The sequence below is a fragment of the Geotrypetes seraphini genome, chromosome 4 (assembly GCF_902459505.1).
Source record: "Geotrypetes seraphini chromosome 4, aGeoSer1.1, whole genome shotgun sequence".
Classification (NCBI taxonomy): Eukaryota; Metazoa; Chordata; class Amphibia; order Gymnophiona; family Dermophiidae; genus Geotrypetes; species Geotrypetes seraphini.
In genome coordinates this window covers 239286060-239301496 of record NC_047087.1, presented here as the reverse complement: position 1 = coordinate 239301496, position 15437 = coordinate 239286060, and the positions used below count along the sequence as shown (strand labels likewise).

Here is a 15437-nt window from a genome sequence, read left to right as displayed (position 1 = left end):
AACTATTTTTAAACCTCTCAACTTCTTTGTGAGCCCATGGTTTTAACCTGCTTGAACCCGCAGGTTAAAACCACGGGCTCGCTGTGCGGGGAAGAGCAGGGCAGCAGGCAGGAGAGATTCGGGGGGGAGAGCAGGGCAGCGATTCGGGGGGGAGAGCAGGGCGGTGATTCGGGGCGGCATGCAGGAGAGATTTGGGGGCAGCAGAGAGCAGGGCGTGCAGAGAGCAGGGCGACAATGGAAAGTCGGAAAGGCCATTTGCGACTGGTCCCCAGCAGTCACTTCTTGGGTTGATCGGCCAGCCCAGTCGGTTCGCAAAATTTGTTTTGTGAATCGCGTCCCTGCCTACTTTGCATGCCGTTCCCCTCATTTGCATGCGCGGATCCGAATCGGATCGGGTCGCAGAGGGGTCGCAAACCGGTCGGTTTGCTTAGTGAATCTAGCCTTAAGTAGATGAATGGTCCAACACAGACCCTTTCAGAAAGAGCTGATGCGTTTCCCACATACACCAAATTCACTGCAGGTGCAGAACTTAGAACCTCTCAGCCCTGGGGCTACAGTTCATGTCATACCACAGGCTCTCTGCTGTCTCTCTCCTGTTCAATTACAAGTGCAACTTATTAGTCCTTTGTAGTCACGGCTTATAAATGACACGTTCCCGGACTTGCTGACCCTCATCATTTGTATTTTAATACCTTTTCACTCCGTTTTCTAAAGAAGGCTCTTTTCATTATCCTTGGCAGCAGGGCGATCAGAGCTGACGGCTGTTCTCACAATGGCCTGCACCGCCCTGCAGTGTGTCATCCATCCCATACTTGATCAACCTTTATAAAACCGAGCTCCCACTAGACCCTTCAAAGGCTCTCACCGTCCCTGCAACCGCTACTTACTACCTGCTTAGCAAGAACTTCCAAGTGTACTGAGCTCATCCTTTTGGAAAAGAGGACGCTGCCTGCATTTGGAGTTAGTTTTACAGTATTGCAAAAGTATGAGCTCCTCCAGGTTAAATAACAGGGCAGACAGCCACTTCAGAGCCCAGGAAGAGCATGAATTGGAAAACCTGGGGAAGAAAGCTTGGGATAATCCCGTTTACGATGGCTCTCCCTCCACGGCTCTGAAAATCCGAGCCATTTACAATCCCAAATCCATCCTGGAGAATCCCTATGAGAATATTGAGAGTTTCGGGGAGCCTCCTCCTTATCAAGATAAAACCAGACAAGAAGAGGGGAAGAAACAGAAACCTTTCTGTGGATGCTGCTACCACGTCTTCAAAGGGATCCGAGGTAACTACTGTTATCGCTGGGTTTTCTCCAAGTAATGCAGAAACTGAAATGACCCACATTCCGAGCTTTACTGCAAATTGTATGAGGTCTTAAAGTGTAAATGGCTGCATGCACAACAGGTTTGAGGCCAGATTTAAGGGCAAAAGGAAAGCAAACATAATGCAAAAAAATATCTCATTAATAATAACAAAGCCTTCCACAGATTAGTTTGCTTTTGAAGTTTTGAAATAACGTTTTTGCCAAAGTCTAGGGCTTCCTTTTTACTAAGCTGCGTTAGCGTTTTTAGCACACGCAGCATTTTAGCGCGTGCTAAACCCACGCTACGCAGCTAGAACTAATGCCAGCTCAATGCTGGCGTTAGCGTCTAGCATGCGCTAATCCGCGCGTTAATGCCCTAACGCGGCTTAGTAAAAGGAGCCCTATATGTTTTCTTGCAATTGGGGGGGAGGGGCAGCGGGGCATTTTCATAGAAAAAAATCATTAAAGCTTAATGTTTTTCTGGAAGGCAATTTTTCTATGCATTTTTTTTTTCTCTATAAAACTGTATAGGAAATTAAATTTCTGAGATAAAGAAGTACGGTTTCCCAAAGTGACTTGCAACCTTCTCGCATCACCTTTCCCTAAATTTAAAGCTGCCTTTTAATGTTTTTACTTTTCTTTTTTTTCTCCTTTATGCTTCCCCATCAACCCAATTTTGCCCCAGCTGGGACTGCATTTTCATGAGACTACATTAGCAGCGACCTTTTGATTAGTCCCCGTTTTATTCCCTCACCTTCGTCTATAAGCCACTTATCACTGGAGCTCAATTTAACAGGGTTTTGCAGATTGCAGCTCCCTTTGGGACTAGGCTTGTGTACATCCTAAATGTTACCTTTAGGTTTCGCTCTTGTGCAGTGACTAGGATCCTTCTCCCCAGCGTTGTGGATGTTACTGCTGCAGTTTCCCCAATCCTGATCAGCCCAATGCCCATACAATAAAACCTTGGATTGCCAGTAACTTGGTTTGCAAGTGTTTTGCAAGACAAGCAAAACATTTGATTAAATTTTAACTTGATATACAAGCAATGTATTGCAATACAAGTACATACAGTATATACACATCACAACTGAGCCGATGGTTCTTCTCTCTCTCTGACACTGCAAGAGTATAGCGACTGTTCTAAACGAGCGAGGTCTTGCAATACAAGTACATGTATTTTGTATTAATGTTTTAGGGTTGTGGAACGAATCGTCTGAGTTTCCATTATTTCTTATGGGGAAATTCACTTTGATATACGAGTGTTTTGGATTACGAGCATGCTTCTGGAATGAATTATGCTTGCAAACCAAGGTTTTACGGTATATAACTTTTCAATACAGGCAGTACATCCTACAGGAAACAGCAAAAATATTACGCTTTTGTTACAGAGATGCACGGTGATCTTAAAAATCAGATACTGCAGCAAAATTTAAATTCCTAATTCAGATCAAGTCTTTTTACAATAGCTGAAGAAGGCTTAACTCTTTTACAATGTAGTTATATAATACCTTTTTATTGAGGAATAGCAATTCTAGTGTTCACGTTCACATTCAAATTGCTTTGATGTGATTACTTCAAGCGCAATGAAGTACATATTCTGAGTGGTTAAAGCAGGCAAGGCTCCTGCCCCCCTCCCTTTTTTTTTTTTTTTTACAAAACCACGGAAGAGGTTTTTAGCACCATCCAGCACGCTGAATTCTCTGAGCTACTTCGATATTCATAGGAACTCAATGACCGTCGGAGCAGTGCAGACCATTCAGCAGACCGTCCAGTGCTAAAAACCTGTGCAGTTTTGTAAAAGCGGGGTGGAGGGGGGGTAAATCATGCTGAGCTAACGGACCTCCGATATTCACTGGCTTATAACCAAGTCCATTGATTATCAGCTCTAACCATTCCAGCACTCTCTAGGCCAGTGTCTTGCAAACTTTGTGAAGCCGCAACACACTAAACTGGTGGCCGCAGCTCAAGGGCACCCGGAAGTGTGCGGACATCGACATGATGACATCACACACATGCGTGATGTCATCACGTCGATATCCGTGCATGCGCGAAGGCCCTCTAAACGGGGCCCTGAGCTGCTAGTGGTGGGGAGTGCTGGAAGGGAAGAGGCATGGAGAGGCACCGGGGAGGAGGAAAGGTGCTGATGCTGGCTGACTGCCTACAGGCACGTCCTGTAGGCAGTCAGCCGACACCAGCGCTTCTCCTCCTCCCTGGCATCTCACGGCACAGGTGGAATCTCGGGTGGCACACAGTTTGTGATACACTGCGCTAGGCAGAATCAGGGAAGTCCTGGAAGTTATCGAGCGGGACCGTGTAAACAGCAGTCCTCACTTTGCTGCATGAGCTATGTGGATACATCACTGAATACGAGAGGCCACTGAAAAGTCCTCAGCCCAACCAGGAAGAGAATGATATAGAGCCATGAAACCTACAGGTTATTCCACATTTTTCTTGACACTTTTTTTCCCCAATGATATGAAATGAAATGAAAAGTGTCAAGAAATGGGGAATAACTTGTAAGTTTCATGGCTCCACGTCATTCTCTTCTTGGTTGGGCTGAGAACGTTTCAGCGGCCCCTTGTATTGTGATGTCATAATGCCTCATTCCACCAGTGCCTAAGAGCCAATCTCATCAGTGATGTCACAATGGCCTATACTCGTGCCCATTTCCTAGATGCATTTGCCTCACTGAAACAAAGTACCAAGAAAAGTGTGGAATAACTTGTAAGTTTCAGGGCTCCACATCATTCTCTTCTTAGTTGGGCTGAGAACGTTTCAGCAGCCCCTTGTATTGTGATGTCATAATGCCTCATTCTACCATTGCCTAAGAGCCAATCTCATCATTGATCTCACGATGGCTTAGTTTCCCTATACTTGTGTCCATTTGCTAGATACATTTGCCTCATTGAAACAAAGTGTCAAGAAAAGTGTGGAATAACTTGTGAGTTTCATGGCTCCACATCATTCTCTTCTTGGTTGTGCTGAGGACTTCTCAGTGGCCCCTCGTATTGCTAGTGATCATATAGCTGGGTATTGCCAGTGGCATAGCGAGGGGCAGTGGTGCCCCTCCCCCGCCCTGTTCTCCACCCTCTGCTCCTTCCTGACCCCCCCACCCCGCTACATGTATGCCCCCTTCCCTTCCCCCTTTGGTTTTAAGAAACGTTTTGGCAATTTCCTGGAGGAAAAGTCCATAGTCTGTTAGTGAAAAAGACATGGGGGAAGCCACTGCTTGCCCTGGATCAGTATCATGGAATGTTGCTACTCTTTGGGATTCAGGAATTTTTTGTTATTACTCCTTGGGTTTTGGTGAGGTACTAGGGACCTGGATTGGTCTGACCCAGAAAGGCTATTCGTATGCTCTTATGATGTCACTGCTAGACCCGGGGCACAGAAGTGATGTCAGAGAGAGATGACCGACATGGGCAGCATGTTCGTAATGCTGCTCACGCAAGGAAAATTAAACAGGTATGAGAGGAGGGAAGGGGTGCACGCACGTGGCAGTGGGAGCAGGGAGGAGCAGGGACAGAGAGGAGGACAGGTGCCAACACCCCTACCAAGACCGTTCCTGGGGCAGACCACCCCCCCACCCCCTCTTCTACTACGCCACTGCCATTCACCCAGATATTCAGTACCAATGCCCAGACATGGCTCAGCTTTAAATATTTGGGTCTAATTTGACTGGTGGAGAAAAGTACTTTAAAAATAGTTCACTGTCACCAGCTGCATACTGACAAGATTATAATTAGGAACAATACATATCTAATTTTCCTGTTGATCCCCCCCCCAATCAATCTTTTATCTTTACTTTCCCAAATCTTAGTCTCCCATTTCTCTTCTGATCACCCCTCCCCCTCTTTTCTGACCTATATATATACCCCAAAATTTTATGATATTTGCCTAAAATTAGGGACCCTATGGGGCATCAATACTTCCCTTTTCCTACTAGGCATACCTCTTCCTGTGCACCCTAGTATCCTTTTAGCTTTCAACGTCACCTTTTCAACCTGTTTGGCCACCTTAAGATCATCACATACAATCACACCCAGGTCCCACTCTTGTGTCATGCACATATGTTCTTCACCCCCTAAACTGTACCGTTCCTTCGGGTTTCTTGCAACCCAAATGCATGACCTTGCATTTCTTAGCATTAAATTTTAGCTGCCAAATTTCAGACTATTCTTCAAGTTTCGCTGGGTCTTTCTTCATGTTATTCACCATCTTCAGGGTGGGAGGGGGTTCCAGCAGGAGAGACTGGGCATCCCTCCTGCTGGTGATCTTCGGGCAATGGTGGCAGGAGGAATTAGGCACTCCTCCTGCCATGGACATTCATGGGGGGGGGGCTTTAGGGGTTACAGCAGGAGGGACTGGGCATCCCTCCTGCCGGCCAACTTCTTGGCTGAGACACTTCCTGCCACGGCCGCTGAGCTGATCGCGGCAGGGAGATTCCCTTGCCTCGATCAGCTTAGCGGCAATGCAATTCTCTAACTGGTGCCTGTGACATGGACGCTGGTTAGAGAATCAGGGTAGGTAGGCGAGGTAGACAGACGCGATTCTATATAAGACGCCCGTGTGCATTCTCAAAAGCCGCTTAGACGGCTGCTGAGAATGGGCGTCCTATACAGAATCCAGGGCCTACATCCGGGGCCTGTGTGTCCGTCTCCCTGGATTGGGAGGGGGTAAATTTTGTGAAAGACTTTCTTGATGGATAAACACTTGAAGAGGCATTCCATATTGCCAACAGTTGACAACAAACATGTAAGACCCATTTAAGTGGTTTATAAATAATTTGACCCATAGACTAAGGTATAAGACTTATCTGGCAGCCATCACTTTCACTCTTTGATCAGTATAAAATCACAGTGCCAAAGAGTAGCCTGTCATCCATTAACCAAAGGTGTAAAACCTAGCTACTTACTGAATTCTGTAAATAGCTAATTTGAGAATTTAACACTTTGGAGAATATTGATATAGATCAGGCTAGCCAACGTGCAAGTAAAAAAAAATTAACATATTGGATTTTTAACCCACATAAAAGATTATGGGTGGAAAAGAAGTGCTATTAGCCTGAAAGGTAAAGAAAAATCATTACTGTATAGAAGGTTCTGGGAATGCCATCAGTTAAGTGCTAGGTTTATGTCTGAAAATTTTCTTTCACTGATATGGTTTCATAATATGAAAAGACAGGTTAACTAGATTTCAGAGTCTGACAAAGGGAGTTTTAATTAAGAGAATTTGCCATTCATAGTTATTATGGTGCTTGTATCCCATTTAAATCAGGGCAGAAAAAAATGAGTGTCATATTTTCTTCTTGAAAGAGGTAATGTTTTAAACATGTTACTCAAAACACTACCAATCTTTGCTTTTTTATCAGGCTTTTCTGGGACAGGGAACTGAAACCTTTGCTTTTGAGTTCCATGTCTTATAATCGTTTTCGAAAGCAATTGAAGACACATCTGTTCGCCAATTAATTAATTCTTTACAGCTTGTATTATTTGTTAAATTTTGTAAACCGCATCGAACTTACCAGCTATGCGGTACAGAAGTGACTTGTTATGTTATGATCACGATACTAAAAGGAACTTCAGAACTGTCCAGGAGCATAAAAACTAAAGGGCCTCTTTTATGAAGCCGAGGTAGCGAGTGCCACGCGGAAAAGGCACCAAAGCTCATTCAATTCCTAAGGGCTTCACTGCATTTACCACGTCGGCTCGTGCTATTCGGCTTGATAAAAGGGGACCTATGTGAAGCACCAAATATTTTTTGAGAAAATTCACCTCTAAGTGCTTATCTCCTTTATGTCCTAAACAATTTGCCCTAGATGTTTTTTCCATGAAAGGTAACGCATATAGAGTAAAAAATGTAGCCTATGCATGTGAAATTCCAAACTCAAAAATGGAGGAAGTGGAGTAAATATTACTTTTTACTATTGAATAAACTACAGTTAATTAAATGCTGGATATTATGTCATATTATTCCCTAACCATAAATGCCATAAACATCAGTTATATTGCAAGGAGGAAAAAGGCCTCAGAAGCCACAGGGTACAACACTGTGAGCTATGGGAGAGAGCGAAATGCTTTCATTGGCTCTCCTCCATACTTCAATCATCAGTCATAAAAAAAAACCTCCTTGTATAATGCACACTTCTAATGTACTGGGAAATATATATTTATATATATTCCGTTAACCAGTATATGTTAAATTCCTCCTGCAATGTAAACATGCTCCTGGGAACACTTCACTTAAATATGGCTAAATGTTCATACATTGAGGAGGAGTGTGGACCATGCATACTTTAGTCATATTGGGAAGGGCAGTTTTCAGTCGGCCACAAATGACTTTCATAACTGTAATCATATACATCTCATCTTAAAGAGTTTTGGGGGCAGACCCTGCACTATTTTTATATCTTTATTTAAAATATCAGCTAGCAATAATAAACTTTTATTAATTTTAACAGGGGTCGCCATACAGCAAATTACTCAGAACTGGAAGGATTACACTAAATTGAATTACACTTTTTGGTGGAATTCAATTTGTCATATATATAAAATGGAAAAAGTATTGGCATTACAACAAGGTTATATTAAAAAATTTAATAAAATATGGGGACCATTGACAAATTATTCTACTGATCAGATATAATAACACATGTATAGAACATATAGAAGGGGTAGGGAGGGAAAACTATTGTAATATTAATATGATATAAAATTCTGATAAAGGGTTTAATTCACATTGTAAGAACATTTAATAATAATTTCAAGTGTTTTTTCATAATTGAATGTATTACATGTATTTCACTTGATGTAAGAATTTAAAAAAAGAATAAAAAATATTTAAAAAAAGAATAAATATTTAAAAAAAAAATATATCATTTTGATTAACATAAAAGCTTCAAATATAGAAAAAGTACATATACCACAACAGTACATATCAATTTTTTCATTCATCCTTTAAATCTTATGTTATCCAAATTTTTGACTGCCAAGTACAATGATCTCTTTTCCCCACAACAGTAGTTGCCCCTCTAACTCAGAATCCCACTAATATCCTTTTGCTTCCTTCTGCCTTAACCTCTCCCTTCCCCCACCATATATATTATCTATGGTTACCAATGCTTAACCTTATGTTTAAGAAGTCACACTTGAAGTGGCTCTAAACTTTACCAAACTTATCTCCTCCAGAATTATGCATAATATTTTCATCATTTTTCTTCTACTGATTATGTCTCTCCCTATGTAAACCCAGCATTCCTCCTTCCATCATCATCAGCTTATTGCTACCTGCTGAAGAACATCCAGAGGTTTCTCTCCTGCGTGGCACATGCCACTCTCTCATCTTCCTTCCTTGATTCTCACCAAATACACGATCGTGCTCTTTTGCACTGTACTTTATCTTAGCTGCCACTCTTTGCTTTCTCTTAACATAGACATGTAAAAGCTCTCATCAGAAAAGGACCTCTTGCTCAAGCATCCATATTTACCAACTCTGCCAACGCAGGTTTTAATCTGTGTTTTACTCCTTCCTTCTGCCTCCTTTAATTTCTACTGGAATTCTTTTCAGAGGTTTATGAACTTCTCAGGGATAAAATAATTTTTCTTACTTCAGCTTTATCTATTGTTCTCTTGTCCTTGAAGAGGTCACAACCTATGGAGAATGCTTCAGTAAAAACTGCAAGATATTTCAGTGTGTATATCATATCTCCCCTTCCCCGTCTTTCTTTTCTTTCCGTCATCTTCCTTTCAATTACCTCTACCTTATCATGTGGTCTCTAGGACTAAACACAATTCTTAAAATAAGGTTTACTCATATTTTATTGTATTTATCACCATCTTATGCTACCACTCCAGCAGTAACTCAGAGCACTTTCCAATAGTAAAACTATGATGGAGGAAGGGAAGGAACGGTGGGCCAAATTTCGGCAACGGCAGAAATTGTTTGATGGGTAAGTAACACAGGGCCGGACGCAAGAGGAGCCGCCACCGCGAAAAACCCCAGCAAGGGAGCCAGGCCACGGAGAGGGCAGGGGGTGCTAGCGGCCGGCAGCCGCCGCTCCGCAGGTGGAGAGCAGGGAAGGCCAGACCGTAAGCCGCGCACGCGCACTTCCTAGCTACAGCTCACGGAAAACGGACGCACGCATAGGAAGTGCGCATGCGCGGCTTACCGTTTTATTATATTTTAGATGATATAATGACACAGATCAATTAGAACATAAATAGCAACTGCATGTTTTTTTTCAAGAGCCTATAGAAAGGTTATCTAACTTCAGTCTTCCTACTACTTATCTCTGTTTCTGCATCCAAGCGCGCTATTAGCTTTCCCAACTACTTTGTCATGCTGACTGGCTATCTTAAGATCAAAAGAAATGACCACTCCCAGATCTCTTTCCTCTTTCAAACATGCTAGTTTTTACCTCCAAATATGCATTTGGTCTCTGGATTTCTGAATCCTAAATTAACCATTTCTTTTTTCTATTAAAGCATGATTGTCATACTTTAACCATAAAAACATAAGAATAGCCATACTGGGTTAGACCAGTGGTCCGTCTAGCCCAGTATCCTGTTTCCAAAAGAGACCAATCCTGGTCCAGCCCAACCAAGAAGAGAATGACATGGATATGGTTCAATCAATGATCTGAAACAATGTGGTATGTGTCCAAGAAGTAGGAAAGCCCAAATGTTATGACTCTATATAAAGGTGGTAAGACAGGGGTTGGTTGGTGTTTCTAAGTTCATATGTGGTTAAGGCACCTGGTGGTATTCAAAAACTGGATTAGTGCTGCTGAGATTAAGAATATGGGAGTTATACTGAATAAAGGAAAGTCAGTCCATGTAGATCAGGGGTGTCAAACTCAATCACATAAGGGGCCGAAATCTGAAAAAAAAAAAAGGCTAAGTCACGGGCCAAAATTTTGTTTTGATACACTTAGTGGTCCTTATATTAAGGTACGCTAACCGATTTAGCGCACACTAAATGCGCACCTTAATAAAAAGACCCCTTAGTCTTAACAGAAGTATAGGGTTACAACCTCTCCAACCCCACACCGGCTCTGTGATGTAAGCAAAATAAATAAAAAAGACTTTCATCTCTCTTTTAGGTCCTAGACAGGCATGGGGGCCAAATTTTGGATTAGTCAGTCTGTTCTGATTTTGTGTGTATGTGTGTGCTCTTGTTGAGGCAGGGGTGAATGAGAGGGTGTTGTGCATTATTATTCAATAATATAACTGCAGGAGCCTGGTAGTAGAGAATGACACGGTGACAAAATTCATCACCGTCCCCGTCCCCGCGGATAACCGCGGGAAATAATCCCATGTCATTTTTTAGTGTCTATTTCAACCTCAGTCCTTCTACACCAGCATTCTTCAAAGCAAAGCTTGAGGGTCAGTGGCTGGGCCCATTCATACTCTGATTCTTCCCTCTCTCCTTAAAGAATAACATGAAGATGGTTTCCCGCAGTTATCCGCGGGGACAGGAACGGTGATGAGTTTTGTCACCATGTCATTCTTTACCTAGTAGCAAGGGAGTAGGGGTGGGGATGGGGGCAGAGAAGGTTGAGAAGCATGCAGGCAGGTGGGTGTTGAAATAATAAAAACTGTTCCCTGGAATGCATGAGGCCTCCTGGACACCATTGTAATACATGAATAGAAAATGGAATGATCTCTCTCCTTCCCTTTAGGAAACCCCCCAAATACCTTTCCTCAGCTGTAGGTCTGCTTGGGACCTAACTCTGCAGGTTCACGCGGCATCATCTGTAGGTTCACGCGGCCTGCAGAGGATCGCTGGTCAGCATTAGCGATCCTAGCAGGCTGCTGCAGCCTCAGCTGCACGTTCCCTCTGGCATGGTCTTACCTGCGGTCCCGTACGTCAAAGGAGGGGTGGGACCGCGCTAGAGGGAAGGTGCAGCTGAAACTACGGAGGCCTGCAAGGATCGCTACTGCCGACCAGCGATCCTCTGCAGGCCGCGTGACCCTACAAATGATGCAGCGCTTGTACAGCTTTGGGGAAAATTTGAAATTGGCTGGCAGGCCAAATTTCAGTACCCCGCGGGCCAGATTTTATATGCTGCAGAAGAAAGATAAAAAGTTGGACACATGAAAACTTGTCATGGGGTAAAAGAGAAAATTCCAGAATGGCATTAATCAAGTATAAGGCCCAAACAATTACTTTGCAAATTGTGTGGAAAGAGAGAAGATTTTCAAGTATAAAGGAATGTAGTCTGAGACCAAGAAAATATGGCAGTCAGAGATGCAGAAACATTTCTCATCATTTTGGGTGTCAGGCTTGATCATTTTATTAGTTATGAAGAAAAATGTATTTTACAGTTCATATGGGGTGAACTTTTTATTAGCGTTATGCTAATTTTATTGATTATATTTGGAAGGAATGGATAGGATGTGCCTGTTGTACTATGTTTGAGTAAGTTTTGAATATGTATGTTTTCTATTGTAACCCACTTAGGAGGTAGACGGGGCAAATTTTTATTTTTTTAATATTCTTTATTCAATTTTAAAACTTACAATAAGTGCAACAGCATATAACATCAATTTATAGTTAAATACAACACTTAATATCCTATTAAAATCTAATTCAGATCCCTCCCCCATATTCAATAACTTTTATCAAACATAAGAAGACATATAATAACCCCCCTCCACATTATTTGTACTCATAAGAAAACCAAAATACCCCACATACACATACACCCTTCTCCCCCACCTTAGATGTGCATATTTAAGGGGGAAAATGATATTTATTCATTACAGTATTTTGTTAATGGCTCCCAAATATCCTGAAATTTCTTAAAATTCCCCTGCTGCATGGCAATTACCCTTTCCATTTTAAATATGTGACATAGAGAATTCCGCCAAAAGCTATAATTCAGACGATCCCAATTTTTCAATATATGTTGTATGGCAACCCCTGTCATAATGAGTAGAAGCTTGTTATTTTTAGAGGATATTTGGTTACTTGCTCTCATTGATGTACCAAATAACACAGTATCATACGATAATGCCACCGGATTTTCTAACAAGCTATTTATTTGACCCCCAGATTGATTTCCAAAAAGAAAGTATCAATGGACACTAGAATAGAAAATGGTCTAATGTACCAACTTTTTAAAAATAAATAAATAAAATAAACAGCTTATATTCAGTGCTGTTTAACAGGCCAGGAACAACTCCTGGTTGGTTAAATAGAACTAAGCCCGCTAAGCACTAATATTCTGAGCGAGATGACTACTGAATATTAGTGCTTAGCAGCTAACAGATAGCTGGCTATCCGTGAAATATAAAGCGTTAAATGACTATATTTAGCGACCAAATCAGGCCATTTATATAGCTGGTCTATCTTTGTGCGTTATAGGAGGGTTGATTTAAAAGTAATGAGACTAGCTCTGTTTTTCTTTCCAAGTAGACATGGCAACACTGATTTTTTTTTTTCTTTACAAACTGTATGGCCAAAAGTTTGAATTCTAGGATTGAATGGGGAGCTTTTTTTTTTTTTTTTTTTTTTTTAAGATTATTCTGATCCGCTGTCACCACTCAGAACCTATCATGTATAGCTTAGCTTTCTGTGGCACCAGATCAACTGTTAGTTTTAAGATGGGTTTTGGACAATGTTTATAAAAATGTTAAAAAGAACAGGCCCAAGAATAGAACCTTGAAGCACACCACTGGTAACATCCCTTTCCTCAGAGCGATCTCCATTGGTCACTTCCCTCTGTCGCTTTCCACTCAACCAGTTCTTGACCCAGCCCATCATTTTAGGACTCAGTTGATTTATTAGATATCTGTGAGGAACACTGTCAAAGGCTTTGCTAAAATCTAAATATATCACATCTAGCGCACTCCCTCTATCCAGTTCTCTGGTCACCCAGTCAAAAAAATTGATCAGATTTGGCTGACAAGACCTACCTCTAGTGAATCCATGTTGCCTCTGGTCCTGTAATCCACATGATTCCAGAAACTTCACAATTCTCTGTTTTAAAAGCATTTCCATTAATTTGCTTACCACAGAAGTCAGACTTCTTCCTTACTTCCACTTTTGTGGAGAGGGACCATATCCACCCTTCTCCAGTCCTCCAGTACCACTCCTGACTCTAGAGACTCATTGAAAAGGTCAGTCAGCAGAGCCACCAGAACTTCCCTAAGTTCCTTCAGCACCCTCGGATATACACCATCTGGCACCATCTCTTTGTCTATTTTATTTTAACTAGCTCCTCACGAACACAACCTTCTGAAATTAAATCAGGGTCTATCACTCCTCCATCCCCATTCATGTTTGTCTTCTGTGGTCCCGCTCCCAGCGCTTCAGCTGTGAACACAGAACAGAAATATTTGTTAAACAATTCAGCCTTTTCTTTATCAGCTTCTACATATTTCCTCCCTTCACCTTTGAGTCTCACAATGCCACATTTGCACTTCTTCCTATCACTAATATATCTAAAAAATGTCTTGTCTCCCTGTTTTACCGTGTCAGCTGTTTTTATTCCATTTGCATATTTGCTTTCCTGACTACATGACCAGCCTCTTTTAACTTTTCCAGATATTTTTGCCTGTCTTCCTCTTTCTGCAATCTTTTATAGTTTATGAAAGCTAACCTCTTATTCCTTACCTTCTCAACTACTACTTTTGAGAACCAAAGCGTCCTTCTTTTCCTCTTACTTTTACTTACTTGCCTCTCAAAAAGGTTTGTCGCTTTCAGTTTTCCCCTTTGCATTTCCACTCCTTCCAGATGTTCCCATCCAGACAATTCCTTGACGTAATTCCCCATCTTTACTTTTGAATGAGCCCTCTCTATACCCATCTTAATATTAAACCGTACCATGCAATGATCACTGGCTGCCAGATGATCACCCACTGTAACATCAGAAACACTTTCCCCATTTGTAAGCACTAAGTCCAGTATGACCCCCTTCCCACGTGGGTTCCATTACAGGCTGTATAGCTTATAAAAGGAAACACAGATTAAGGAGGGAAGTTATAAATATGGGCTATGAATAAGATGAGTTATTTTACTGACAACTGAGGTTATTAGTATCTAGGTCTCTTTGCATAAAATGGGATCTGTGGTAAAATGGGATCTGTGGTAACATGGTAGCCCATGGTAGCCCATGTTAATATCTTCCCCACTAAATGCCTGATATAGGTCTCTTTGAAAGGAATAAATTGGCTCTACTACTACTACTATTTAACATTTCTTTTTTTTAATATAATTTAATTTTTATTGATTTAACAAACTTTACAAGTAAAAACTACTTTCACAAGAAATAGAGTAAATTCCAACATAAATGCCATCAATACAACATTGCAAAATGTAGAAAAAAATGGATCTTAACTCTTCCTTAGAGAGGGAAAAAAAAGAAAATTAAAGGGAGAAAAAATGGCATTATATCTTTAAAAAGAAAAAACTTAAACATCTACAGCCCAGCTTTTTTATTTTTTTTTTTATTTTTTAGCTACTTCCCCACCACTGGTTAACCCCTTGAGGTCTAAGAAAAATCATAGATGATCAGGGATGAAGAAAACATATTTTAGACCCTGGAACTTAACACATTTGCATGGATAGGCCGGCATAAAAATAGCCCCCAACCTCCTTGTCTCCTCTCGCATTTCCAAAAATAACTTCCACCTTTCCTGAGTTACTTTGATTACATCATAGTGCAACCATAAACGTTGACCACAAAAAAGTATCCTTGGCTTTTTAAAGAACAAACTCATGATAGAGTTAAGGTCTTGCTCAAATATAAAGTTGACAATTAGGGTAGCTCTTTCAACAATATCTGAAGACAAATTTTCTAAAACTGCCGTAAGATTTTTTAAATCATTGTCAATACCTAGATTCTCACCCATAGGTACATTGTTAACATCAAAATTTGTATTCAAAGCAGGTAAATAATATGCTTTATTTATGGGCAGAATCTGGTCTTGAGGAAAATGCAAACATTTTATACTATTTAACATTTCTAAAGCACCGCAGCACTGTTCATTTAACATACAATAGACAGTCCTTGCTCAGAAGAGCTAACAATCTAATTTGACAGGCAGGACATCTCAGAGTTGGGGAGATTATGGTATAGGAAATGATACAGTGGGTATAGGTATGTGACAGCAATGAGTGGGAGTTAAGAGTTGA

The 15437-nt window shown here is 41.3% G+C and overlaps 1 protein-coding gene across 1 annotated transcript in view; it reads left to right on the top strand.

Moving 5' to 3' along the window:
• The first annotated feature begins 985 nt into the window (after positions 1-985).
• The window catches only part of PKD2L1 (polycystin 2 like 1, transient receptor potential cation channel), a 61792-nt gene continuing 47340 nt past the window's right edge, over positions 986-15437 (top strand). Inside the window, exon 1 of the mRNA XM_033943716.1 lies at positions 986-1280. Within this exon, the coding sequence (XP_033799607.1) occupies positions 986-1280 (295 nt within the window). The remainder of the gene's footprint in view (positions 1281-15437) is intronic.